The following is a 27,166-nucleotide window of genomic DNA, read 5'->3' as shown; positions in this document are numbered from 1 at the left end:
TTACCTGAAGTCTACCTGAAAAACACAGTTGCAGGAAGCTGGTCATGAAAATTTATTGTCATCATATTTCCAAAATGCCATATTCCAAATACCCTACCTTCTGCAGGGTAGATCCATCAATACAGAGTGCTAATCATGAAGATGGGCCCAGGCCTGAATTAGTAGTGATTTTCACTGTTCTTTTAATAGAGTGTTTGAAAATAGTGGAGGATTTTGTAGCTGTAGAAAAAAACCCAAAACAAAACAAACCAAAAACTGACCCAAAACCAGATCAAGAAGTACTTGTTGAAGTATTGTTGTATAACTTGTGTATCACAGATTCTAGTGATCTGGTAAAAGTAACAACTGTTCAATCCTGAACATTATTTCTGACCCCTCTGGAATTTCAGTAGAGTTTTGCATATCTCCCTTCACAAAAATGGTATGGAAGTTGTCCTGGATATCAGGACCCCCTGCTCATCATCCTTATATTCTGGTTTTGAAGTGTTTGGCATATAGTTTGAAAATGGTTTGTTGATTATTAGAAATAGTTTGAGATTTAAGAACATACAAAATGTCATAAATGATTGGGGGGCATTTTCATCAGCCTGGTCACCTCCTCAGACTTTTGCCAGTATCTTCTTGGAAACTCAGGTCACTGTTCCCTCTCCTGCCCATGGCTTCTGCACTGTATGAGGAAATGCTGAGATCCATGTGCAGTTATGCAGTCTGACCAGTCACCTCCTCAAATGAGTGTATTCCTGCACAGAGTATCTTTTTCTGTCCAGTTTTGCCTGTCTGAAAGTCCTCTGTCCTACTGCCAATTCCAGAGTGTACAGCTTCTCTGCTTTGTAATTAGATTTAATACCTGTTCTTCTGAAACACATATTCTGTTCAAACTCTCCCTTTGCTGACAGCTTGGTTAGTGGTTTCCCTAACATTTCAGCTGCTCTTTTTTGTATTTGAATCATACAGCTGTGTCTCCCTTTCAGTTTGAGAGGTAGATGGCATAACTTGACAGCATGTGGTTGACTTAACATGTGAAGAGTCCTTTAATAATGCAGCAATTCTAAAAACTCAGAATTCCCGTATAGACAGGTATCACAGATTGTTACAGCATGCAAAATTGTCAGATGGACTTGGGGGAGAGCCAGAGAGGGGTGGTAATAAAGAGAGTTGGGAAGCATCCAGTTGTGCTTCTAGAATAGTGCCTTGCTGTTCAAATCACAAAATGGTTTGGGTTGGAAGGGACATTTAAAATAATCCAGTTCCAATCCCCCTGCCAAGGGCAAGGACACCTTTCACTATACCAGCAGTGTCTCAATACCCTCAAACTTCTGTTGAGAGTGTGTTTTGGATATGAAAGGCTCATTGAGTATTTGTAACAATTTCATTAAAATTTGCTGTTAAGTCTTCATCAGTAAGTCTCCAAAGCTTTTAAAGGTGGTTTTTAAATTACAAGAGGGAAAAGTGGCTATTTTTCTCCTCAGTTTTGTGTTTTCTACTTCAATTAACAGGTGTATTCATGTACTGACTTACTACTGATAAAAAGCAAAAAACCCTCTGCTCAAGTAATCTGTTGTTACTTGTCTCTGCATTTACTACTGCAAAAAGAAAGGTGGCTCTACTTGTAGCTCTTCCTCTGCCTTTTCTTTTGGTTGCAAAAATAATTCAAACAATGACATTCCAAAAGATGTAAATATGTTTCATATTTTTTAAACAGAGATCACGTGCAGTGGAGGGTACGGTGCTGCAAGGTGTGAGATGGGGAGATACCCACAGAAAGGGAAGGATTGACTGTAAAGATTGTAATTGTCATGCCCCTCAGTACATTACAACAAATGACTCATTCATGTTAATGAAATGAGCACTGAGATTTTCTGTGCTCCTGTTAGCCAAATTTGGATGTATTTGAAATGTTTCAAAATATGATAACTATTTTGTTACTCTTTCTGGTAACACAATCCTGAATGTGCTTTTTGTGACAGTGAATGTAAAGGTGATCAGCTTTTTCCTAGGGCATAAATTGCACAGACTGACAGCCATAGAAAATGCTTATACCTACAAGCTCTCTTATTGCAAAATGTGTGTGGACTGTTGTATTAGTGTCCATAAAAATGTTTGGTGCTGTTCTCCATTTAACTTTTTATTGTGTTTAGTAGCATTAATGGGGTTACATTTTTCTTGGAAAAGAAATAGATTTGGACCATGGGCTTCTATAGCTTTGTGTGAGTGACTGATTCAGCGTTCAAATAAAGCCACTCTGGAGGTGCAGCAGTGGGTGGAGAAGGGCTGTGTGCAGAGCAGGATCATGTGGCACTTCTTGTTCCATCGTGCAGGCCAAGGATATCAGTGCCAGCTGACAAAAAGATGAGGGGAACTTTTTTTTTTCCATCACAGAAAAAAAATAAAAGTGTCAGTAGGTCACGCTCACAAAGTGAGGTTTTCATGGGCTTTCTGCAACAGTAATGACATGTAATGGTGTTACAATAGCCTCTAGTTTCCTGAATTCTTTCTACAGGATAATTTTGATTTGTTTAAGGAGATTATTAAGAAGGAGGAAGAAGGAAAGCTTTTTGGAGCTACAGATGAAATTCTCTAATAGCTCTGAAGCTAAAATGGTGAGAAATGGATGAAAGCACAGATTTGGTGATACCTAACTTGTGAAGGATTGATTTAGTATCTCTACAGATTCTTGTATGGGTAAAAAGGGAGTTGGGACTGTAAAAATGCTAGGTTGTTAGATTTCTGTTCTAGTTTTAAAGAATATCTAGTTAAAAAAAAAAAGATTGAAACATATAGAATAAAATTCCATACATACGTAATAGCTGCAAAAGCACCCGAATGTGAGCTGCAGAGCCACAAACTGAGTATCTGGAACTTGCATAACATGGTTCCAATTAATTAATTCATTCATTATCTCTTTGGAGAGGTATCATCTTTTCCAGGTTTGTGGGGAACTGATGCACTCTAAAATAAAACAAAAAGGCAAATAGTCAAGCAGTTACTCTATTTGTGGTTCCTTGCACAGTTCACTGTGAGTCTCAGTGGACTGAGTTTTCTGTAGTGTACCATTTCCACAATTTCCTGGTGTGCAATAGTGCAGGCAATTGCAGAGTTCCTTCTGCAGAATCAAAATCAGATGTTAGGAAAAATATTATGTGATATCATTTTTAAATTATTGATTTCCACAGGCATCCCACTTTTGTTTCCTTCAGTTAAATAGTGACTGATGCCTGTCAAGACTGCATCTTCATTGAAAATTCTATTAAAAATCTAATTGCATACCTTCTGCAATGCTATGGACTCAGGGAGTACTTCAAGATATTTTTCATCTAGGTTTACTGTGTGAACATACAGGTAAGACTAAATAACCACAGAAAAAGGAGATTGATTTCACACTTCTGTAGGGTCCCTTTACACAGATCTCCCAAACACATGGTATTTTAGGACCATTTTTCTGTGATTCCAAGTTTAATTTGGAACATGAAAGTGAATCACTGAAGCAACTTGGGAGAATACTTGTCTGATTCTGTGAAATTGGAAGACAACATATCACATATCAAAGATATTCATCAAAATAGATGCTTATGTGACTGTAAAATTTCAGTTATGTTGATACAAGAATGAATAGAAACAGGATATATTAAAAGGCTTTTAGTATATTTAAAGCACAAATTAAACACTTCAGCTCAAAATAGCAAGGAAAATTAATGTTACAGCCTTCTCTTTTCCTGTCTGTTGACTTTAGTTTACATGGGTCTCTATTACAGCAAAAGTTATGCGAATATAACACAGAGACAAGAGGAAGGCTGAGTCAGGAGATAAATACCTCTTATGAAAAAAATGCTTTCTTAAAATTTCATGTGTGCTGGGGAAATATATTGGAAAACATTACAAAGGAAAGTGAAAATCCCCATTTTAATTTAAGTTCAATGAGAAAAGTTCAGCTAATTTTCCAGATACTAGTGATATTTACAGTTTATAGGGCAAAGAGCAGGGCTAACATTTCTGACTTTTGAGTCAGAATGAGGAAAAGCAAAGGAAACTTTATTTGGTATCATTTTGGGATTTTGAAAGAAGGTTAAGTGAAAACAATTGGTTGTGTTAGCAGAAGTTGTGCAGATAATTTACATTTTTTTAATGCAGATAAACCACAGTTTTTAAAATAATAATGCAGTTTCATTGGCAGTTTAATGACATCATTGAAACATCAAATGTGCTGTGATTACTGAGTGCCAAGGAGAAACTATGTTTTTGTGCACCAGTAACTAACAGACAAAATGTGTTTCAAAGTAATTGTGTTCAAAAGCTTAATTTAAAATTATTATGCATTTTTATTTATCATTCTACAGTGTTAAATAGATATTTTTTACATATTAGGAAGTCTTTTAACTTTTTCACCAGCAGGTAGCTGATAATTGCTATCAGACACCACTGATGTAAGCTCCTGTTGGGAAACCTCATAACGCACATTGGAATTGTGTGTAAAGGGGGAGAATGCTGCGAGCTATGTAAAATACCCTATTGATTTACCAAGCTCATACATCTGTGCTTAAAATGTTTGAGTGGACCTAATGTAACCACCCCTACTTTCTAACACTCAGAATGTAAAACTCTGTGTTTGAGAAGGCAGATTTAGCCCCGGATTGTGTGTCAAACTGCCATAGCAAACCATGCCACTGGCTGTTCATGGCCAGGTGACTGCCTCCTTTGCACATCCTGCTAAACGTGGTGTCCACCACTACTCTTGGCTCTCCTGAGGATCCCAGGGGTACAAATCCCAGTCTTGTGCTGTCTGCTCTGCTACAATGCTGTCACTGTCAGAAGACAACATGCATTAGGTGGGTTTAGAAATAGTGAAAAAAGCTTTCATGGTGGCTCTAGTCCCAGAACGCACGCAGCGAAATGCTTGGGCAGCTGTGTAGATGTGTATTGTGCTTGGAATAAGGCTGGGACGGCTCTTGGTAGAACAGCCCTGAGACTTCAGTGACATCCTGAGAATTGCTGACTCTATTTGAATGGATATAAATGTTTATACGTTGGGCCTTAAAAGCTTTGAGCTCTTTCCTAGAGTTTATACCAAATGTTGATTCTAATAATCTATAAATTAGGAAAATAAAGTGGAGAGGAAAGCTTATCTTTAAGCTAAGGCTTTAAGAACAGACTTTTGGAAGAGCTGAGAGAAAACTTGTAACTTGAGACATTCCAAATCAGAATGAAACAAGAATACCTATCAGAACCCAGATTTTAATTTGTTAGTGTTCTCCATTTTGGCAGAAGTAGTCAATGTGTTAATTTCAGAGGTGCAATTTTCAGGCATGGTTCACTATGACATGTTTGGTTTGCAGTGAATGAGTTGCCATTTCAATTTTGGGTTTTCTGCTTCCCATGTTCATTTTCCTAGAGTGAGTTGCAGATGCTGGGTGACAACATATTCCCAGTGTCATTGCTGAATTTCCAGGCATGCCAGGATTGCTCATGATTCCTGTGCCTCGCAGGATAAGAGGCTGCAGTGTTCCAGTGGGCTGTTGAGCTCCAGTAGAACGCTTCTCTCTGTGCCAGGATTTCTCTGTGATAAGTGTCTTTTAACATTCCATTCTCCCCTTAAGGTTTTTAGGCTACTAGGAAAGAGTTAGCTTCATGGTGCCTCAGCCGTTTCCACAGGCAAGCCTTAGAGCATGGTTACTTGATGTTTAATATGATATTGTGACACGAGTCTGACTTTCAGAGGCTTGGGAACAAGCCATATCTAAACTGGTACCAAGAGCAGCCTGTTCTTTTTCTCAACCTTTGTATCCAGCTCTGTGTGCCTCTATTGGATGTACATAACTGCAAGCTGGGCTCAGCAGGGTGAGGATTGCGCAGTGTATTCAACACATTTGAGTGCCACTCCACGTATCAGTGGCGATGATGTGAATGTGATGCTCACTGTCTGCTTTATATCACTCAGTGCCTCTCAGAGCATGGCTTTCCTCCCCAGGACCAGTGTATCCAAAAGAACACAGTAATTTGTGACATGTAAGCCAGGGTTAATATTAGTGCTTTGCTAGAAATGGCATCAAAAGGCTGCAGTGAGCTGCACGTTCAATGAGCCTTGCTGGATTTTATTTCCACTCGTCACATGTGGCCAATTTGTTAGGTAGCTGCTGTTTGCAGGCATCATTTCATGGTGCATTGCCTCTGCAGAACCAGCCACACATGAAAAAGCCAGGGCATTTGTTCCTGCAGGTGGTGGAAATGTGAACTAATTGAGTGATTTTGTATTTACTGTTAGCTGTTACCTCCTTTCTAGGTATTGCTTTGTCTTCTGGATTTTATCAGAGGTATGTCCATGTGTCTATACCACTAAACTCTTTTATTCAGCAGCAATTTCATCAAAGACTTTGCAAGTGATCCAGCAGACATTTAAAGAGTTTCTTCATTGTTTTCCAAAGAAGGGTTTACTTTTGGGATGAAGTGGTTGGTAGTGCCAGTGTGTGTTGGGAGGGGGTGGCAGCTGCATCCCCTTCTTCACGGTGTTGCTAGAAAGGAAACCCCATCAATATTAAGGAGTAGCAAAATGTTATAGTCATGAGAATTTTGCACACACATGGAGGATATAAAAAGCACAGCTGAAGTAATTTTCATCTTAGAATACTAAGATGATGGAGGATTTCCCTATATATAATAGTGAGACCTGAAGAGCAGTAGCAAGCAAAAAAAGAAAGGTGGGAAAATCATTTGATAAATAGTGTAAGTGTTTCTCATACAGTGAAAATATTTATAAAAATCTTTTGGTTTCAATAGATGGCCTTTAATGTTTTGGAAGGTCAAGCTCATCCTTTGAAGTCAGTTAATCAAACACCCTGCAAAAAGAAGGAATATTCACATAGTGAGAACTAACATAGAGAAAGGAGTTTAGTTACAGGATATGTAATTTGGAACTTTGTTTTTCTTACAAATATGGGAGTTTCCATGATCCCGGAATTCCATGAATTCCACAGTTCCAAAATTCAATCATTCCATGATCCCAGAATTCCGTTAATTCCAGCAATTCCATAATTCTATTCTTCTGGAATTGCATGAATTCAATAAATCCACAATTCCACAAATTCCCTGATCCCATAATTAAATAATTCTGGAATTCCACAAATTCGACCATTCCGCGATCCCAGAATTCCACAATTCCCGAAATTCCCTGATTTTGCACCTCCGTAATTCCACGATTCTGGAATCCCACCAGTTCAGAATTCCAGAAATTCCACGATCCCAAAATTCAATAATTCCACTGTTCCAAAACTGGACAATTCCCTGAATCCGGAATTCCGCAATCCCAGAATTTCCCAAATCTGGAATTCCATCATTTCATAATTCCACAATTTCACGGATCCCGTCATTCCATGATTCTGCAATTCTTCAATTTCGTAATTCCACGATCCAAAAATTCCATAAATTCCATCAATCAATAATTCCCTGAACCTGGAATTCCATTATTTCAAAATTCCATCAATTCCGTGATCCCATGAATTCCATAAATTCCGTGATTCCACAATCCTACAGTTATTCAAGAATTCCACCATTCTGGAATTCCACCATTCCATTGTTCTGGAATTCCAAAATTCCATCAATTCCATGATTCTGAAATTCTGCAATTTCTTAATTCCGTGATCCCAGAATTCCATAAATTCCATGATCCCACGATTCAATAATTCCCTGATTCTGGAATTCCATGATCCCAGAATTCCATAATTTCATTGTTCTGGAATTCCACATTCCCATAATACCGTAAATTCCATAAACTCCGTCAATTCCATGAATTCCATAAATTCCACAGTTCCGTGAATTCCGTAAATTCCACAATCCCAAAATTAAATCATTCCCTGATTCAGGAATTCCATGATCCCAGAATTCCATCAGTCTGGAATTTCACAATTCCATAAATTCCATGATCCCAGAATTCAATATTGCCACGATCCCAGAATTCCGTGAATTCCATAAATTCTGTGATCCCAGAATTCCATGAATTCCACAATCATAAAATTTACGAATTCCCTGATTCTGGAATTCCACCATGCCATGAATCCGGGATTCCAGAATTCCATAAATTCCATAATTGTGGAATTTCACAATTCTAGAATTCCACCATTCCATTGTTCTGGAATTCCAAAATTCCATCAATTCCGTGATTCGGAAATTCTGCAATTTCTTAATTCCATGATCCCAGAATTCCATAAATTCCATGATCCCACGATTCAAGAATTCCCTGCTTCTGGAATTCAGTGATTTCAAAATTCCATCAATTCCATCCATTCCATGAGCTCAGAATCCGTAAATTCCATAAATTCCGTTATCCCACAATTCAAGAATTCCTTGATCCCAGAATTCCATCATTTCATTGTTCTGGAATTCCACATTCCCATAATACCGTAAATTCCATAAACTCCATCAATTCCATGAATTCCATGATCCCAGAATTCCGTGAATTCCGTAAATTCCACAATCCCAAAATTAAATCATTCCCTGATTCTGGAATTTCACAATTCCATAAATTCCATGATCCCAGAATTCAATATTGCCACGATCCCAGAATTTGATTCCATGAATTCCACAATTCCATTATCCCAGAATTCCACAAGCCCAGAATTCCACGAATTCCACAATCACAAAATTTATGAATTCCCTGATTCTGGAATTCCATGATGCCGTGAATCCGGGATTCCAGAATTCCATAAATTCCATGATAGCAGAATTCCATAATTCTGGAATTCCACAATTCCATTGTTCTGGAATTCCAAAATTCCATCAATTCCGTGATTCTGAAATTCTGCAATTTCTTAATTCTATGATCCCAGAATTCCATAAATTCCATTATTCTGGAATTCTACCATTTCTTAATTCCATGATCCCAGAATTCCATAAATTCCATGATCCCACAATTCAAGAATTCCCTGCTTCTGGAATTCAGTGATTTCAAAATTTGAATTTTTTTCCAAAAATTTAGCACAAAATTGTGGCTTTTTCCACCCAAAATTTTTCCTTTTTTACCCCAAAAATATTGAATTTTTTTAGGAAAATATTGAATTTTTTTCCAGCAAAATTTCCATTTTCCACCCAAAAGAATTCTCCAAAAATTTCACTCAAGAATCCCAAAAAAACGGGATAATCATCCCAGAATTCCCAGGGATTGAGATCCTAAAATTCCCATGAAATGAGATCCCAAATTTCCCAAAGATTGGGATCCCAAAATTTCCAAAAAACGGGATCTCCAAAAGGAGCGGGATCTCCAAATTTCCCAATCAATGGGATCCCAAATTCCCAAAATTGGGATCCCGAATTTCCAAGGATCCCAAAATTCCTGCTGATCTCAAAATTTCCAAAGGTTGGGATCCCAAAATTTTGAGGGATCAGGAAATTGAAATTTCCATTAAATGGGATCCCAAAATTCCCAAAGATTTGGGATCCATGAAATTTCCCAAAGACTGAGATCCCAAATTTTACAAAGATCCCAAAATTCCCAAAGATTGGAATCCCAAAATTCCCATTAAATGGGATCCCAAATTCCCAAGGATTGGGATCCCAAATTTTCCAAAAATTGCCATCCCAAATTCCCAAAGATCCCAAAATTCCCAAAGATTTGGGATCCACGAAATTACCCAAAGATTGAGATAGCAAAATTCCTAAGAATCTCAATCCCAAAATTCCCGCTCAAGGTGATCCCAAAATTCCCAAAGACTGGAATCCCAAATTTTCCAGAAATTGCCATCCCAAATTCCCAAAGATTCCAAAATTCCCAAGAATCTCGGCCCCGAAATTCCCAAATACTGGGATCCCAAAATTCCCAAAGATCCCAAAATTCCCAAAGATTTGGGATCCATGAAATTTCCCAAAGATTGGGATCCCAAATTTTCCAAAGATCCCAAAATTCCCAAGAATCTCAATCCCAAAATTCCCAAAGACTGGAATCCCGAATTTTCTAAAAATTGCCATCCCAAATTCCCAAAGATCCACGAATTTCCCACAGATTTGGGATCTCCAGGGAATGCCCCAAACTCCAGGAATTCTGGGAATTTTGTCAATTTTGGGAATTTTGGGAATTCTGGGATTCTCACCGTCTCCCCGGGCTCTCCGTCCTCTCCGCGCTCGCCCTTGGCTCCATCCTGGCCCTGCGGGGACACCGAAATACCGGGAATTCACCCCAAAAATACACAAAAAATCCCAAATTTCTGTTCCCTATCCCAAATTTTTTGGTCCCAATCCCAAATTTTTGGGATCAATCCCCAATTTCTGTCCCCAATCCCAAATTTTTTGGTGACCAAGCCCAAATTTTTGGTCCAAATCCCAAATTTTTAGGGACCAATCCCAAAATTTCAGGGCCAATCCCAAATTTTTAGGAACCAATCCCAAATTCTTGGGGACCAATCCCAAATTTCTGTCCCCAATCCCAAATTTTGATGTCCAATCCCAAATTTCTGTCATCAATCCCAAATTTTTGGGATCAATCCCCAATTTTGGAGGCCAATCCTAAATTTCTGTCCCCAATCCCAAATTTTTTTGTGGCCAATCCCAAATTTTTCATACCCCAATCCCAAATTTCTGTCCCCAATCCCAAAATTTCAGGGCCAATCCCAAGTTTTTCTGTCCCCAATCCCAAATTTTTTTGTGGCCAATCCCAAATTTTTAGGGACCAATCCCAAATTTTTTGGTGTCCAATCCCAAATTTCTCTTTCCAATCCCAAATCTTTAGGGACCAATCCCAAATTTCTGTCCCCAATCCCAAATTTTTTGGTGTCCAATCCCAAATTTTTCGTACCCTAATCCCAAATTTCTCTCCCCAATCCCAAATCTTTAGGGACCAATCCCAAATTTTTCGTACCCTAATCCCAAATTTTTTTGTGCCCAATCCCAAATTTTTGGGGACCAATCCCAAATTTCTGTCCCCAATCCCAAATTTTTTTGTGGCCAATCCCAAATTTTTGGGGACCAATCCCAAATTTCTGTCCCCAATCCCAAATTTTTTTGTGGCCAATCCCAAATTTTTGGGGACCAATCCCAAATTTCTGTCCCCAATCCCAAATTTTTTGATGTCCAATCCCAAATTTTTCGTACCCCAATCCCAAATGTTTGGGCCCAATCCCAAATTTCTGTCCCCAATCCCAAAACTTCAGGGCAAATCCCAAATTTTTCGTACCCCAATCCCAAATTTTTGTCCCTAATCCCAAATTTTGGGGGCCAATCCCAAATTTCAGGCCCCAATCCAATATTTCTGTCGCCAATCCCAAATTTTGAGGGCCAAGTTTTGGGGATTTTGGGGAATTTTTAGGGGATTTTTGGGGGGATTTTTGGTGATTTTGGGGGATTTGGTTTTTTGGGATTTTTTTTGGAATTTTTTGGGATTTTTTTGGGAATTTCTCACCCTGGGTCCGGGGGCTCCGGGGTCTCCCGGGAATCCAACGGGACCCTGAAAATTCCAAATAAAAAATGGGGGAAAAAAGGGAAAATCCCAAATTTTGGGGGATTTTGGGGAATTTCTTGTGGGAATTTTGGGGAAATTTTGGGGAAATTTGGGGGAATTTCAGTGGTGGCTCAAAATCTCGGAATTTTTTTGAATTCTGAGGAATTTTTGGGATTTCAGGGGTGGCCAAAATTTTGGGAATTTTGGGGAATTTTAGAAATTTTGGAAAATCTGGAAATTCTTTGGATATTTGGGGAAATCTGGGAATTTTTGGGGAATTTTTTGGGGCACTTCAGGGATTTTTTGGGAAGTTTTTGGAAATTTGTGGGGAATTTCAGGGGAATTTTTTGGGGAACTTTTTGGGATTTTCGTGGGAATTTTGGAGGGAATTTGGGGGATTTTTGTTTGGTTTTTTTTGGGGAGATTTTGGGAATTTTTTGGGAATTTTTGGAGGGGATTTTTTGGGAAATTTTGCAAATTTTTTGGGGATTTTTTTGGGAATTTCAGGATATTTTTGGGGGGATTTTGGGGAAATTTTTGGGGGGATTTTGGGGATTTTTTCAGATTTTTTGGGGAATTTTTTTGGGAAAATTTTGGGAATTTTTGGAGGGGATTTTTTGGGAATTTTGGGGGATTTTTGGGGAATTTTTTGGGGATTTTTTGCAAATTTTTTGGGGATTTTTTTTTGGGAATTTCAGGAGACTTTTGAGGGGATTTTGGGGAAATTTTTGAGGGATTTTGGGGATTTTTTCAGATTTTTTGGGGAAATTTTTTGGGAAATTTTTGGATTTTTTGGGGGAATTTTTTTTTATTTTTTTGGGGGGGATTTTTAATGAATTTTGGGGGAAATTTTTGGGAATTCTTTGGGGATTTTTTGGGAGGATTTTTTTGGATAATTTTTTTGGGATTTTTTTGGAATTCTTCGAGGATTTTGGGGGGAATTTTTTGGGAAATTTTTGGAAATATTTTGTGGATTTTTTGAGGGAATTTCAGGGGAATTTTGGGGACCTTTTTGAGGGAATTTTTGGGAATTTTTTGGGGAATATTTTGCGGAATGTTTGGGAATTTTGGGGGGATATTTTTGGGGAATTTGTGGGGGATTTTTTGGAATTTTTTTGGAATCTTTTGTGGATTTTTTGGGGATTTTTTTGGGTAATTTCAGGCGATTTTTTGGGGGATTTTTGGGGGGATTTTTTGGAATTTTCTGGGGATTTTGGGGATTTTTTTGTAGGGAATTTTTGGGGAATTTTTTGGGGATATTTTTGGAATTTTTTGGGGGAATTTTAGAGGAATTTCGGGGGAATTTTGGGGGGATTTTTGGGGGAGAATTTTTTTGGGGGAATTTTATGGGAATATTTTCTGGATTTTTTGGGATTTTTTTGGGGGAATTTCAGGGGAATTTCGGGGGGATTTTGGGGATTTTTTGCAGGGAATTTTTGGGAGTATTTTGTGGATTTTTGGGGGAATTTCAGGGGAATTTTTGGGATTTTTTGGGGGGAATTTTTTGGGAATATTTTGTGGATTTTTTTGGGGAATTTCAGGGGATTTTTTGGGATTTTTTTTGCGGAATTTCAGAGAAAATTTGGGGGGATTTTTGGGATTTTTTGGATGGAATTTTGGGGATTTTTGGGGGGATTTTTTGTGGAGAACTTTTTTCGGATTTTTTTTGGAGTTTTTGGGGGATTTTTGGGAGGAATTTTTTTTAATTTTTGGGGGATTTTTTGGGAATATTTTGTGGATTTTTCTGGGGGATTTTGGGGGGGTTTTGGGAATTTTTTGGGGAAATCTTTGGGGATTTTTTGGGAAATTTTTGGGAATATTTTGTGGATTATTTTGTATTTTTTTGCATAATTTCAGAGGAATTTTGGGGGGATTTTGGGGATTTTTTGGGGAACATTTTGTGGATTTTTTGGGGAATTTTTTTGGGAATTTCAAGGGAATTTCAGGGGAATTTCAGGGGAATTTTTGGGGATTTTTTTGGGAATATTTTGTGGATTTTTTGGGGGGAATTTTGGGGATTTTTGGGGGATTTTTTGGGAAATTTTTGGGAATGTTTTGTGGATTTTTGGGGGTATTTCAGGGGAATTTTGGTGGGATTTTTGTGGGATTTTTTGGGGGAATTTTTTGGCGGTTTTTTGGGAATTTGGGGATTTTTTGGGGGGAATTTTTGGGATTTTTTTTGTGAATTTTTTTGGGAAATCTTTGGGGAATTTTTGGGAAATTTTTGGGAATATTTTGTGGATTTTTTTGTGGATTTTTTTCGCCAATTTCAGGGGAATTTCAGGGGAATTTTGGGGATTTTTGGGGGGATTTTTTGGGGATTTTTTTTGGAATTTTTGGGGGATTTTTTGGGAATATTTTGTGGATTTTTTGGGGGGAATTTCAGGGGAATTTTGGTGGGATTTTTTGGGGGGAATTTTTTGTGAACTTTTGGGGGATTTTTTGGGAATATTTTGTGGAATATTTTGTGGAATATTTTGGGGAATTTTTTGGGAATTTCAGGGGGTTTTTTTTGCGAATTTTTTGGGAATATTTTGTGGATTTTTTGGGGGAATTTTTTGGGAATTTCAGGGGATTTTTGGGGGATTTTTTGGGGGGAATTTTTTGTGAAATTTTGGTGAATTTTTTGAGATTTTTTTGGGAAATTTTGGGGAATTCCTTGGGGATTTTTTGCAAATTTTTGGGAGGATTTTTTCGGATAATTTTTTGGGGATTTTTTGGGAAATTTTTTGGGAATATTTTGGGGTTTTTGGGGGGGAATTTCAGGGGAATTTTGGGGATTTTCGGGGGGGAATTTTTGGGGGGGAATTTTTTGGGAATTTTTTGGGGATTTTTTTTTTGGGAATTTCAGGGAAATTTTGGGGGGATTTTGGGGATTTTTTGCTGGGAATTTTTGGGAGTATTTTGTGGATTTTTTTGGGGGGAATTTCAGGGGAATTTTGGGGAGATTTTTGGGGGGATTTTTGGCGAATTTTTTGGGAATGTTTTGTGGATTTTTTGGGGAATATTTTGGGAATTTCATGGGGGTTTTTTGCGAATTTTTTGGGAATATTTTGTGGATTTTTTGTGGATTTTTTGGGAATTTCATGGGGTTTTTTTGCGATTTTTTGGGAATATTTTGTGGATTTTTTGGGGAATTTTTTGGGAATTTCAGGGGGGTTTTTTTGCGAATTTTTTGGAAATATTTTGTGAATTTTTTGGGGGAATTTCAGAGGAATTTTGGGGGTTTTTTGGAGGGAATTTTTGGGAAATTTTTTGGGAATTTTGGGAATTTTTTCTAGATTTTTTGTGGAATTTTTTTGGGAAATTTTTTGATTTTTTCAGGGGAATTTTTGGTGAACTTTTAGCGAATTTTTTGGGATTTTGTTGGGAAATTTTGGGGAATTCCTTGTGGATTTTTTGGGAGGCTTTTTTTGGAGATCTTTTTTAGAATTTTTAAAAATTTTTTGGGGATTTTTGGGGAATATTTTGTGGATTTTTCAGGGGAATTTTGGGGGGATTTTTTGGGGGAATTTTTTTGGGAAATCTTGGGGGATTTTTTGCGAAATTTTGGGGGGATTTTTTGGGAAATTTTTGGGAATATTTTGTGGATCATTTTGTATTATTTTGCGGAATTTCAGAGGGATTTTGTGGGGATTTTGGGGATTTTTTGGGGAACATTTTGGGGATTTTTTGGGGATTTTTTTGGGAATTTCAGGGGAATTTTTGGGGATTTTTTTTGGGAATATTTTGTGGATTTTTTGGGGGGAATTCCAGAGGAATTTTGGGGGAATTTTGGGGATTTTTGGGGGGGATTTTTCGGGGGGATTTTTTGCAATTTTGGGGGGATTTTTTGGGAAATTTTTGGGAATATTTTGTGGATTTTTGGGGGGAATTTCAGGGGAATTTCGGTGGGATTTTTTTTGGGGATTTTTTGGGAATTCTTTGAGGATTTTTTTGTAGTTTTTCAGAGATTTTTTTGGGGAATTTTTTGGAATTTTTGGGGGGAATTTTTTGGAACTTTTGGGGGATTTTTTGCGAAATTTTTGGGAATATTTTGTGGATTTTTTGGGGAATTTCAGGGGATTTCTTGGGGGATTTTGGGGAATTTTTTTGGGGAATATTTTGTGGATTTTTTGGGGAATTTCAGGGGATTTCTTGGGGGATTTTGGGGAATTTTTTTGGGGAATATTTTGTGGATTTTTTGGGGAATTTCAGGGGATTTCTTGGGGGATTTTGGGGAATTTTTTTGGGGAATATTTTGTGGATTTTTTGGGGGGATTTCAGGGGAATTTTGGGGATTTTTTTTGGGAATCTTTTTTGAGTTTTTTTGGAATTTGGGGATTTCTTGGGGAGTTTTTTTGGGATTTTTTTGCGGAATTTCAGAGGAATTTCGGGGGGATTTTTGGGATTTTTTGGATGGAATTTTGGGGATTTTTTGGGGGATTTTTTTTTGAATTTTTGAGGGATTTTTTGGGGAATTTTTGTGGATTTTACGGGGGAATTTTGGGGGGATTTTTTGGGGGAATTTTTTGGGGAAATCTTGGGGGATTTTTTGGGGGGATTTTTTGTGGATTTTTTTGGGGAATTTCAGGGGATTTTTTGGGATTTTTTTTGCACAATTTCAGAGGAATTTTGGGGGGATTTTTTGGGAATTTTTGGAGGGTTTTTTGGGGAGAATTTTTTCGGATATTTTTTTTGAGTTTTTGTGGGATTTTTGGGGGGAATTTTTTTGAATTTTTGGGGGATTTTTTGGGAATATTTTGTGGATTTTTCTAGGGAATTTTGGGAATTTTTTGGGGAAACCTTTGGGGATTTTTTGCAAAATTTTGGGGGGATTTTTTGGGAAATTTTTGGGAATATTTTGTGGATTATTTTGTATTTTTTTGCATAATTTCAGAGGAATTTTGGGGGAATTTTGGGGATTTTTTGGGGGGATTTTTTGGGAATATTTTGTGGATTTTTTTGGGGGAATTTCAGGGGAATTTTGGGTGGATTTTTGTTGTTTCTGTGACCGCTCACGGGGTTCCCTTTGGGCCCGGGCTCCCCGGGTTTTCCTCTCCCGCCCGCGGCTCCGGCGGCTCCGGCGGCTCCGGGCTCTCCTTTGGCCCCTCGGTCCCCGACAGGACCCTGCGGAAAATTCCGGAAATAAAAATAAAATCGGGATCAGCGGCTACGGAATCCGGGAATTCCAAACCTTTGGGGGTTTTTTGGGGGGATTTTTGGGGTTTTTTCGGGGATTTTTGGGGTTTTTTTAGGGTTTTTTTTAGGGGGTTTGGGAGGTTTTTTTAGGGGGATTTTTGGGGGGATTTTTAGGGGGATTTTTGGGGTTTTTGGGGTTTTTTTAGGAGTTTTTTTAGGAGTTTTTTTAGGAGGTTTGGGGGGTTTTTGGGAGGTTTATGGGGGCATTTTTAGGGGGATGTTTGGGGTTTTTTTTAGGGTTTTTTTAGGGGGTTTGGGGGGTTTTTGGGAGGGTTTTTGGGGGGATTTTTGGGGCTGCTTTGGGGTTTTTTAGGATTTTTTATAGGGGTTTTTGAGGGTTTTTTTAGGGGTTTTTGGGGGTTTTGGGAGGATTTTTGGGAGGTTTTATGGGGAGATTTGTGAAGGTTTTTAGACAAGGTTTTGGGATTGTTTTGGGGGGATTTTTGGGTTTTTTTGGGTTTTTTGGGGGGATTTTTGGGGCTGTTTTGGAATTTTTTGGGCTGTTTTTGGGGGGGATTTTTTTAGGGGGGTTTGGTGGGAGGTTTTGGGGTTTTTGGTTTTTTTTGGGGTGTTTTTAAAGAAGTTTTTGTGGTGTTTTTGGGTTTTTGGGGGATTTTTGGGGCTGTTTTCGGTTTTTGGGGGGTGATTTTTTTAGGGGGTTTGGTGGGAGTTTTGGGGTTTTTGGGGTTTTTTTCGGGGTGTTTTTAAAGAAGTTTTTTTGGGGTTTTTGGGATTTTGGGAGGTTTTTGGGGGGATTTTTGGGGCTGCTTTGTAGTTTTTGGGGTTTTTTAGAGCGGGTTTTGAGGAGTTTTTTTAGGGGGTTTTGGGGTTTTTTGGGGGGATTTTTGGGGGGATTCTGGGGGGATTTGTGGGGGTTTTTAGACAAGGGTTTGGGATTTTTAGGGGGCATTTTTTGGGGTTTTTTTGGGGGTTTTGGGGCGATTTTTGGGGCTGTTTTAGGTTTTGGGGGGTGATTTTTTTAGGGGGCTTTGGGGGGATTTTTTGGGGTTTGTGGGGTTTTTTTGGGGTGTTTTTAGACAAGTTTTTTGGTGTTATTGGGTTTTTTGGGGGGATTTTTTGGGGCTGTTTTGCTTTTTTTGGGGGGGGTTTAGGTTTTTTTTTTAGGAGGGGTTTTAGGTGACTTTTTGGGATTTTTGGGGGGATTTTGGGGAGATTTTGGGGGGTTTTTGGGGAGGAGTCTGACCTTGATCCCGGGTTCTCCCTGAATTCCCGGAGTTCCGGATTCGCCGGGATCGCCCTGGAAAAGGGGGAAAAATTCCCAAAATCCCCCCCAGGACCCCAAAATTCCATCCAAAAATCCCAAAATCCCCCAACCCCCCTGGACCCCCCAAAATCCCTCCCAAAACCTCCCAAAATCCCCCAGATTTCCATCCGGAACACCAAATTTCCACCCAAAAATCCAAAATCCAAAATCCAACCTGAAACGCCAAAATTCCATCCCAAAAATCCCAAATCTCCCCCAGGACCCCAAAATTCCATCTGAGAACTCCAAAATCCCCCCAGGACCCCAAAATTCCCCAAATCCTCCCCAGAACCCCCCAAATTCCAGGTGGGTCCCCCAAAATCCTATTTAAAAAAAAATCTCAAATTTCTCCCCAGAACCCCAAAATTCCATCCCACAAATCCCAAAATTCCATCCAGGATCCCCCAAATTCCAACCAGGACCCCGAAATTCCATCCAAAAAATCCCAAAAATCCCAACCAAAAATTCCCAAATCCTCCCCCAGGACCCCCGAAAATTCCATCCCAAAACCCCAAAATTCCCCCCAAAATTCCACCCAAAAATCCCAAATCCCTCTCAGAACTCCCCAGATGTCATCCAGAAACCCAAATTCCAACCAGGACCCCAAAATTCCATCCAAAAATCCCAAAATCCCAACCAGAAATTCCCAAATCCCCCCCAAAATTCCACCCCAAAATCCCCCAGAACCCCCAAATTTCCATCCAAAAAAAAATCTCAAATTTCTCCCCCAAATTTCCCCCCCAAAACCCCAAAATCCCCCCAAAATTCCACCCAAAAATCCCAAATCCCTCTCAGGACCCCCCAAATTTCATCCAGAAACCCAAAATTCCCCCCCAAAACCCCAAAATTCCCCCCAAAATCCCAAAACCCCCCCAAGTTCCCCCCAAAATCCCCCCAAAAAACCTAAATCCCTCAAAAATTCCCCCCAAAAACCCCAAAATCCCAACCAGAAATTCCCAAATCCCCCCCCAGGACCCCCCAAAATTCCACCCAAAAATAACAAAACCCCCAAAATTCCCGCCAAAATTCCCTCCAAAAACCCCAAAATTCCCCTCAAAAAAAAAAATCTCAAATTTCTCCCCAGAATTCCAACCTGAAACCCCAAAATTCCCCTCAAAAATCCCAAATCCCTCTCAGGACCCCCCAAATTTCATCCAGAACCCCAAATTTCCCCCCAAAAACCCCAAAAATCCCCAAGATTGCCCCCAAAAACCCCAAAATTCCCCCCAAAATTCCACCCAAAAATCCCAAATCCCTCTCAGAACTCCCCAGATGTCATCCAGAAACCCAAATTCCAACCAGGACCCCAAAATTCCATCCAAAACATCCCAAAATCCCAACCAGAAATTCCCAAATCCCCCCCCCCAGGAGCCCCCAAAATTCCCCAGAACCCCCAAATTTCCATCCAAAAAAAAATCTCAAATTTCTCCCCAAAATTCCAACCTGAAACCCCAAAATTCCATCCCCAAAACCCCAAAATCCCCCCAAAATTCCACCCAAAAATCCCAAATTCCTCCCAGGACCCCCCAAATTTCAACCAGAACCCCAAAATTCCCCCCAAAACACCCAAAATCCCCCCAAAATCCACCAAAAAATCCCAAAATCCCAACTAGAAATTCCCAAATCCCTCTCAGGACCCCCCAGAATTCCACCCAAAAATCCCAAATCCCCCAGACCCCAAACCCGCTCTCACCTTCTCTCCCGGGGGTCCCAAATTCCCGACACCCCCTGGGGGTCCTTGGGGTCCCTGAATTTGGCGCCAAAAAGGGAAATTTGGGGTCCAGGACACCCCATAATATTTGGGGAATTTTTTGGAAATTTTTTTGGGAATTTTTGGGAATTTTTGGGGAATTTTTTGGGAATTTTTTTGGGGATTTTTTGGGATTTTTTGGGAATTTTTTGGGAATTTTTTGGGAATTTTTTGGGAATTTTGGGGGTTTTTGGACTCACGTCGGCTCTGGAGGCTCCGGCGGGGCCGCGGGGCCCGGGGGGACCTGGGGGACCCTGCGGGAGAAAAATTGGGAAATTTTGGGGATTTTTGGGAAATTTTGGGAATTTGGGAGTTTGGGGAATTTTTGGGAATTTTATGGAGAATTTTAGGGATTTTTTTGGGATTTATTGGGGATTTATTGGGGATTTTTTGGGGATTTTTGGGGATTTTTTTGGGATATTTTGGGGATTTTTTTGTGATTTTTTGGGATTTTTTGGGGATTTTTTTTGGGATTTTTGGGGGATTTTTTGGTAGAATTTTGGGGGATTTTTTTCAATTTTTGGGGGGATTTTGGGATGTTGGGGAATTTTTTTGGGGAATTTTTTGGGGAATTTTTGGGGTTTTTTTGAGGAAATTTTTGGGAAATCTTTTGGATTTTCAGGGAAATTTGGGGAATTTTTTTTGGAATTTTTGGTGAAATTTTTGGGAAATGTTTCAGAATTTTAGGGAATTGTTTTCTATTTTTGGGGGATTTTTTGGGGCTATTTGGGGGAAATTTTTTGGATTTTGAGAAATTTGGGAATTTTGGAGTTTGGGGAATTTTTGGGAATTTATTGGAGAATTTTGGGATTTTTTTGGGGAATTTTTGGTGAATTTTTTGGGAAAAGTTTCAGAATTTTGGGGATTTTTTTTGTATTTTTGGGGGGATTTTGGTTCTTTTCAGGGGATTTTTTGGATTTTGAGAAATTTGGGGATTTTGGGGGATTTTTTGGGAATTTTTTTGGGATTTCTTGGAGAAATTTTGGGGGTTTTTTGGGGATTTTTTGAGGAATTTTTTTGGGAAATCGTTTGGATTTTTGGGGGATTTTTTGGGGATTTTCTTTTTATTTTTGGAAATTTTGAAATTTAAGGAACTTTTTGGGAATTTTTTGGGATTTTTTTGGAATTTTTTTTTATTTTTTAGGGATTTTTTTTTTCCTATTTTCAGAGGATTTTTGGGGGGGGATTTTTTGATTTTTGTGCATTTCGAGATTTAAGGAATTTTTGGGAATTTTTTTGGGAATTTTTTGGGAATTTTGGGGTCAGAGGTCGCTCACCAGCGGTCCCACGTCGCCGATCTCGCCCTTGTCACCGGCCGGACCCGGAGAGCCCTGGAAGAGAAAATTCCGGAAAATTCTCGGGATTTGGGAATTTTGGGGAAAAAAAATGGGGATTTTGGGGAAAAAAATTGGGGATTTTTAAGGGAAAAATTTGGGATTTTTGGGGAAAAAAATTGGGATTATTTTGGGGAAAAAATTGGGATTATTTTGGTGGAAAATTTGGGATTTTGGGGGAAAAAAAGAGACAATTTCGGAGAGGAAAATTTGGGATTTTGGGGGATTTTAAGAGGGGCTGGGGGGCAGAAAATTTGGGGAATTTGGGGGAAAAAATTGGGATTATTTGGGTGGAAAATTGAGATTTTGGGGGGGAAAAATGACAGTTTTGGGGAGGAAAATTTGGGATTTTGGGAGGAGGAAATTTGGGGGATTTGGGGGGAAAAATTTGAGATTTTTTGGGGGAAAAAAGTGACAATTTTGGGGAGGAAAATTTGGGATTTTGGGGAATTTTAAGGGGGAGAAATTGGGATTTTTGGGGTTTTTTTGGGGGGATTTGGGGTTTTTGGGGTGGATTTTTAGGGAGATTTGGAGTTTTTTGGGGGTGAATTTTTGGGGGGATTTGGGGTTTTTTGGGGTGGATTTTTGGGGGGATTTGGGGTTTTTGGGGTGAATTTTTGGGGTTTTTTGTGATGGATTTTTTGGGGGTTTTTGGGTGTTTTTTGGGTTTTTACAGGTGGATTTTATGGGTTTTTTGTGATGGATTTTTTGGGGGTTTTTGGGTGTTTTTGGGTTTTTACAGGTGGATTTTATGGGTTTTTTGTGATGGATTTTTTGGGGGTTTTTGGGTGTTTTTTGGTGTTTTTTGGGTGTTTTTTTGGGGTCTCACCTGCAGCCCGATGGGCCCGGGGGCGCCGTTGAAGCCCCTCGTGCCCTCGTCCCCCTTCACCCCAAAATGGCCTTGGGGTCCCCGAGCCCCCGGCTCCCCATCAGCGCCCTGGGAATGGGGAAATTTGGGGGGCTCAGAACCCCCAAAATCCCCACAAAAATAAAAAAATCCCCCCCAAGAAACCTCGCAAAATTCGGGCCCAAAAAACAAAAAAATCCCCCCAAAAAACAAAAAAAATCCCTCAAAAAACCAAAAAATTCCCCACAAAAATCCCAAAATTCTCCCCGAAACAAACCACGAGAATCAGCCCCAAAAATCCCCCCAAAAATAAAAAATTCCCCCTAAAAAACCCCAAAATCCCCCCAAAAATCCCCAAATTCCCCCCTGAAAGAAACCACTGGAATTGGCCCCAAAAATCCCCCCAAAAATAAAAAAATCCCCTCCAAAACCCCCCCAATTTTCCATCCCCAAAATTCCAATTTTTCCCCCAAATTTCCCCCTAAAATTCCAATTTTTCCCCCAAATTTCCCCCCAAAATTCCAATTTTTCTCCCCATTTTCCCCCCAAAATTCCATTTTTTTCCCATTTTCCCCCCAAATTTTCCCCCTAAATTCCAATTTTTCTCCCCATTTTCCCCCCAAATTTCCCCCCTAAAATTCCAATTTTTCTTCCCAAATTCCAATTTTTTCCCACCATTTTTCTCCAAATTTCTCCCCCAAAATTCCAATTTTTGCCCCCCAAAATTCCAATTTTCATCCCCATTTTTCCCCCAAATTTCCCCCCAAAATTCCATTATTTGTCACCAATTTTCCCCCTAAAATTCCAATTTTTTCCCCCAAAATTCCCCCCCTAAAATTCCAAATTTTCTCCCCATTTTTCGTAAAATCCCCATTTTCCCCCAAATTTACCCCCAAAATTCCAATTTTTCCCCCCTAAAAACTCCATTTTTTCTCCCCATTTTCCCCCCCAAATTTCCAATTTTCCTCCCCATTTTTTTCCCCAAATTTCCCTCTTAAATTCCAATTTTTGTCCCCATTTTCCCCCCAAAATTCCAATTTTTTCCCTAAATTTCCCCCTAAAATTCCAATTTTTGTCCCCAAATTTCCCCCCTAAAATTCCAATTTTTGTCCCCAATTTTCCCCCCATCTTTCCCCCCATAAAATTCCAATTTTTGTCCCCATTTTTGCCCCCTAAAATTCCAATTTTTGTCCCCATTTTTCCCTCCAAATTTCCCCCTAAAATTCCAATTTTTCCCCCAAAATTCCCCCCTAAAATTCCCTTTATTCCCCCAAAATTCCAATTTTTCTCCCCATTTTCCCCCCAAATTTCCCCCTAAAATTCCAATTTTTCCCTAAATTTCTCCCCCCAAAATTCCCATTTTTTTCCCCCATTTTCCCCCAAATTTCGCCCCTAAAATTCCAATTTTTCCCCCAAAATTCCATTTTTTTCCCCAAAATGACTCACGGCGGCTCCCGGCTGTCCCACGGCCCCGAGGGTCCCTGAAAATTCCAGAATTTGGGAAAATTCCCGAATTTTGGGGTGAAATCCCCAAATTTTGGGGTGAAATCCCCAAAAATTTGGGAATTTGGGATTTTTTGGGAATTTTTGGGGTGAATTTTGGGGATTTTGGGGTTTTTGTCACTCACGTGCTCCCCCTTGGCGCCTTTGGGGCCTTTGGGGCCCGGCTCGGCCCCCTCGCCCTGAGCGGGAAATTTGGGAAAATCCCAAAAATTTGGGAAAATTTACGAAAATTTGGGAAATTTTGGGGGGGAAAATTGGGAAGGGGGAAATTTGAGGGAAAAATTTGGGATTTTGGGAGAATTTTTGGATTTTGAAAGGGAAATTTGGGATGGGGAATTTTGGTGGAAAATTCGGGAAAATTTTGGGAGGAAAATTTGGGAAGATTTGGGATTTGGGGAGGGAAATTTGGAAAAATTCAGGGAAAATTTGGGATAGGGAAAATTCGGGGAAAAAATTGGGATTTTTGGGGGAATTTTTGGATTTTGATGGGGAAATTTGGAAAAATCCCAAAAATTTGGGAAAATTTTGGGAAGGGAAATTTGGGAAAATTGGGAAAAATGAAGAAAATTTTGGGGGAAATTCTTGGATATTGAGTGAGAAAATCATGGAAAATTTTGGGAGGGAAATTTGGGGAAATTTGGGATGGGGAAAATTCGGGGAGGGAAAATTTGGGATTTTTGGGGGAATTTTTGGATTTTGAGAGGGAAATTTGGGATGGGGAAATTCGGGAAAATTTTGGGAGGGAAAATTTGGGAAAATTTGGGAGGGAAATTAAGGGGAAATTTGGGATTTTTGGGGGAATTTTTGGATTTGGAAAAGGAAATTTGGATAGGAAAATTATAGGGAAATTTGGGAGGGAAATTTGGGAAAATTCAGGAAAATTTTGGGATGGGAAAATTTCAGATGGGGAAAATTTGGGGGAAAATTCGGGATTTTTGGGGGAATTTTTGGATTTTGAGAGGAAAATTTGGGATGGGAAAATTATAGGAAAATTCATGAAAATTCTGGAAAATTTCAGGAGGGAAATTCGGGAAAATTCAAGAAAATTTGGGGTAAAGTCAGGGAAATTTGGGAGGGAAATTTGGGAAAATTCGGGGAGGGAAAATTTGGGGGAAAATTCGGGACTTTTTGGGAAATTCTTGGATTTTGAGAGGGAAATTTGGGATGGGAAAATTTGGTGAAAATTCAAGAAAATTTGATGGAAATTTGGGAGGGAAATTTGGGAAATTTCGGGGAAAATTTGGGAGGATTCCAGAAAAAATTGGGAAAATTTTGGGAGGGAAAATTCAGGGAAACTTGGAGGCAAATTTGGGATTTTTGGGGAAAGTCTTGGATGTTGAGAGGGAAATTTGGGATTGGAGGAAATTTGGGAAAATTCAGGAAAATTTTGGGAGGGAAATTTGGGAATATTCGGGGATTTGGGGAGGAAGATTTGGAAAAATTGGGAGGGAAAATTTGGGTGAAAATTTGGGAAATTCTGGGAGGGTTTGGGGATAAAATTTGGGATTTTGGGAGGGAAAATTTGGGATTTTAGGAAGGAAATCTGGAATTCTGGGGGAGGATTTTGGGGGTTTTGGGGAATTATTTTCGTCATTTTTTGGCGATTTTTGGGCTGCCTGGGTGGATTTTTTTCAGGAATTTTTCGGGTTTTTTTCGGCAATTTTTTTGGGTGATTTTTGAGGTTGCCAGGGTGGAATTTTTCAGGAATTTTCTTTTTTTTTCCCGGTTTTTTGGGGTGATTTTGGGGCATTTTTTGGGGGTTCCCTGGGCAGATTTTTTGGGGAATTTTTCCATTTTTTCCCTTATTTTTGGTTTATTTTGGGGCATTTTTCAGGGGTTCCCTGGGTGGATTTTTTGGGGGATTTTTTTTTCATTTTTTTCGTTATTTTTGGGCCATTTTTGGGGCTGCCTGGATGGATTTTTTTGGGGAATTTTTCCATTTTTTTCCTTATTTTTGGGTTATTTTGGGGCATTTTTTGGGGTTCCCTGGTTGGACTTTTTTCGGGATTTTTTCTTTTTATTTTTGGTTTTTTTGGGCCATTTTGGGTCTGCCTTGGTGGATTTTTTGGAGGTTTTTTTTCTTTCTTTTTTTTTATTTTTGGGTTATTTTGTGGCATTTTTTGGGGCTTCCCTGGGTGAATTTTTTTGGGGTTTTTTTTTCATTTCTTTCGTTACTTTTGGGCTATTTTGGGACATTTTTTGGGTGTTCCCTGGGTGAATTTTTTTCGGGATTTTTTCATTTTTTTCGTTATTTTTGGGTTATTTTGGGGCATTTTTTGGGGTTCCCTGGGTGGATTTTTTCGGATTTTTTCAATTTTTTCCTTATTTTTTTCCTTATTTTTGGCACATTTTCAGGAGTTCCCTGGGTGAATTTTTTCCGGGATTTTTTCCATGTTTTTTTCCTTATTTTTGGGTTATTTTGGGGCATTTTTCGGGGGTCCCCTGGGTGGATTTTTTTGGGGATTTTTTTTCTTTTTTTTTTTGTTATTTTTGGGGCAATTTTGGGGAAATTTTTGGGGCTGCCTGGGTAGAATTTTTGGGAGAATTTTTTATTTTTTTTCGTTATTTTAGGCAATTTTTGGTGATTTTTGGGTCTGCCTGGGTGGATTTTTTGGTTTTTTTCTTTCTTTTTTTTTCCTTATTTTTGGGTTATTTTGGGACATTTTTCGGGGGTTTTTTTTCATTTTTTTCATTATTTTTGGGTTATTTTTGGGTCTGCCTGGGTGGATTTTTTTAGGGAATTTTTCTTTTTTTTTTCTTGGTGATTTTTGGGAAATTTTGAGCCATTTTTGGGGGTCCCTGGGAGGATTTTTTAGGAAATTTTTCATTACGTAATTTTCTTTTTTTTGGGTTATTTTGGGGCATTTTTGGGGCTTCCCAGGGTGGATTTTTTTCAAGACTTTTTCATTTTTTTCGTTATTTTTGGGGAAATTTTGGGCTATTTTGGAGCTGCCTGGGTGGATTTTTTTTGGGGGGATTTTTCTATTTTTTTCCCTTATTTTTGAGTTATTTTGGGGCATTTTTGGGGTTCCCTGGGTGGATTTTTTTCGGAATTTTTTTCATTATTTTTCATTACTTTTGGGCCATTTTTGGGGTTCCCTGGGTGGATTTTTTAGGGAATTTTTCTCCAGTTTTTTGGTGATTTTTGGGAAATTTTTGGCGATTTTAGGGGGTCCCTGGGTGGATTTTTAGGGAATTTTTCATTATGTAATTTCCTTATTTTTGGATTATTTTGGGGCATTTTTGGGGGATTCCCTGGGTGGATTCTTTTCAGGATTTTTTCTTTTTATTTTGTTTTTTTTTGGGCCATTTTTGGTCTGCCTTGGTGGATTTTTTGGAGGTTTTTTTTCTTTTTTTTTCTTTATTTTTCGGTTATTTTAGGGCATTTTTTGGGGGGTTCCTGGGTGGATTTTTTGGGGGGGAATTTTTCCATTTTTTCCCTTATTTTTGGGTTATTTTGGGGAATTTTTGGGGGTTCTCTGGGTGGATTTTTAGGGAATTTTTCTCTTTTTTTTTTTGTGATTTTTGGGAAATTTTGGCGATTTTTGGGGGTCCCTGGGTGGATTGTTTGGGGAATATTTCATTACATAATTTCGTTATTTCTGGGCTATTTTGGGGCATTTTTGGAGGCTGCCTGGGTGGATTTCTTGGGGTTTTTTTTCCATTTTTCTCATTATTTCTGGGCTATTTTGGGGCAATTTTTGGGGTTCCCTGGGTGGATTTTTTCGGGTTTTTTTCCATTTTTCTCCTTATTTTTGGGGCATTTCTCGTTGGTCCCCACCTTGTCGCCGTCGTCCCCGGCTCCTCCCGGGGGTCCCGAGGGTCCCGGCAGCCCCACGGGGCCCTGGAGCCCATCCCGGCCGGGGGGTCCCAT

General features: G+C 39.1%; 1 protein-coding gene across 1 annotated transcript; it reads right to left on the bottom strand.

Annotated features, from left to right (window-relative positions):
* LOC141728117 (uncharacterized) lies at nucleotides 1-27,166 on the bottom strand. Its single transcript, XM_074534475.1, has 12 exons — nucleotides 27,074-27,166; nucleotides 23,414-23,471; nucleotides 23,236-23,270; nucleotides 21,772-21,879; nucleotides 20,886-20,939; nucleotides 19,809-19,862; nucleotides 19,552-19,605; nucleotides 17,799-17,852; nucleotides 16,415-16,522; nucleotides 11,375-11,419; nucleotides 10,071-10,124; nucleotides 1-15 (listed from the first exon to the last, which is right to left on the bottom strand). The coding sequence occupies exons 1-12, from the start codon at nucleotides 27,164-27,166 to the stop codon at nucleotides 1-3; spliced, it is 732 nt and encodes a 243-aa protein (XP_074390576.1).

Source organism: Zonotrichia albicollis, unplaced genomic scaffold (genome assembly GCF_047830755.1).
Source record: "Zonotrichia albicollis isolate bZonAlb1 unplaced genomic scaffold, bZonAlb1.hap1 Scaffold_95, whole genome shotgun sequence".
NCBI lineage: Eukaryota > Metazoa > Chordata > Aves > Passeriformes > Passerellidae > Zonotrichia > Zonotrichia albicollis.
The sequence above is the reverse complement of the archived record's forward strand: the minus strand, read 5'-3'. Positions and strand labels throughout refer to the sequence as shown.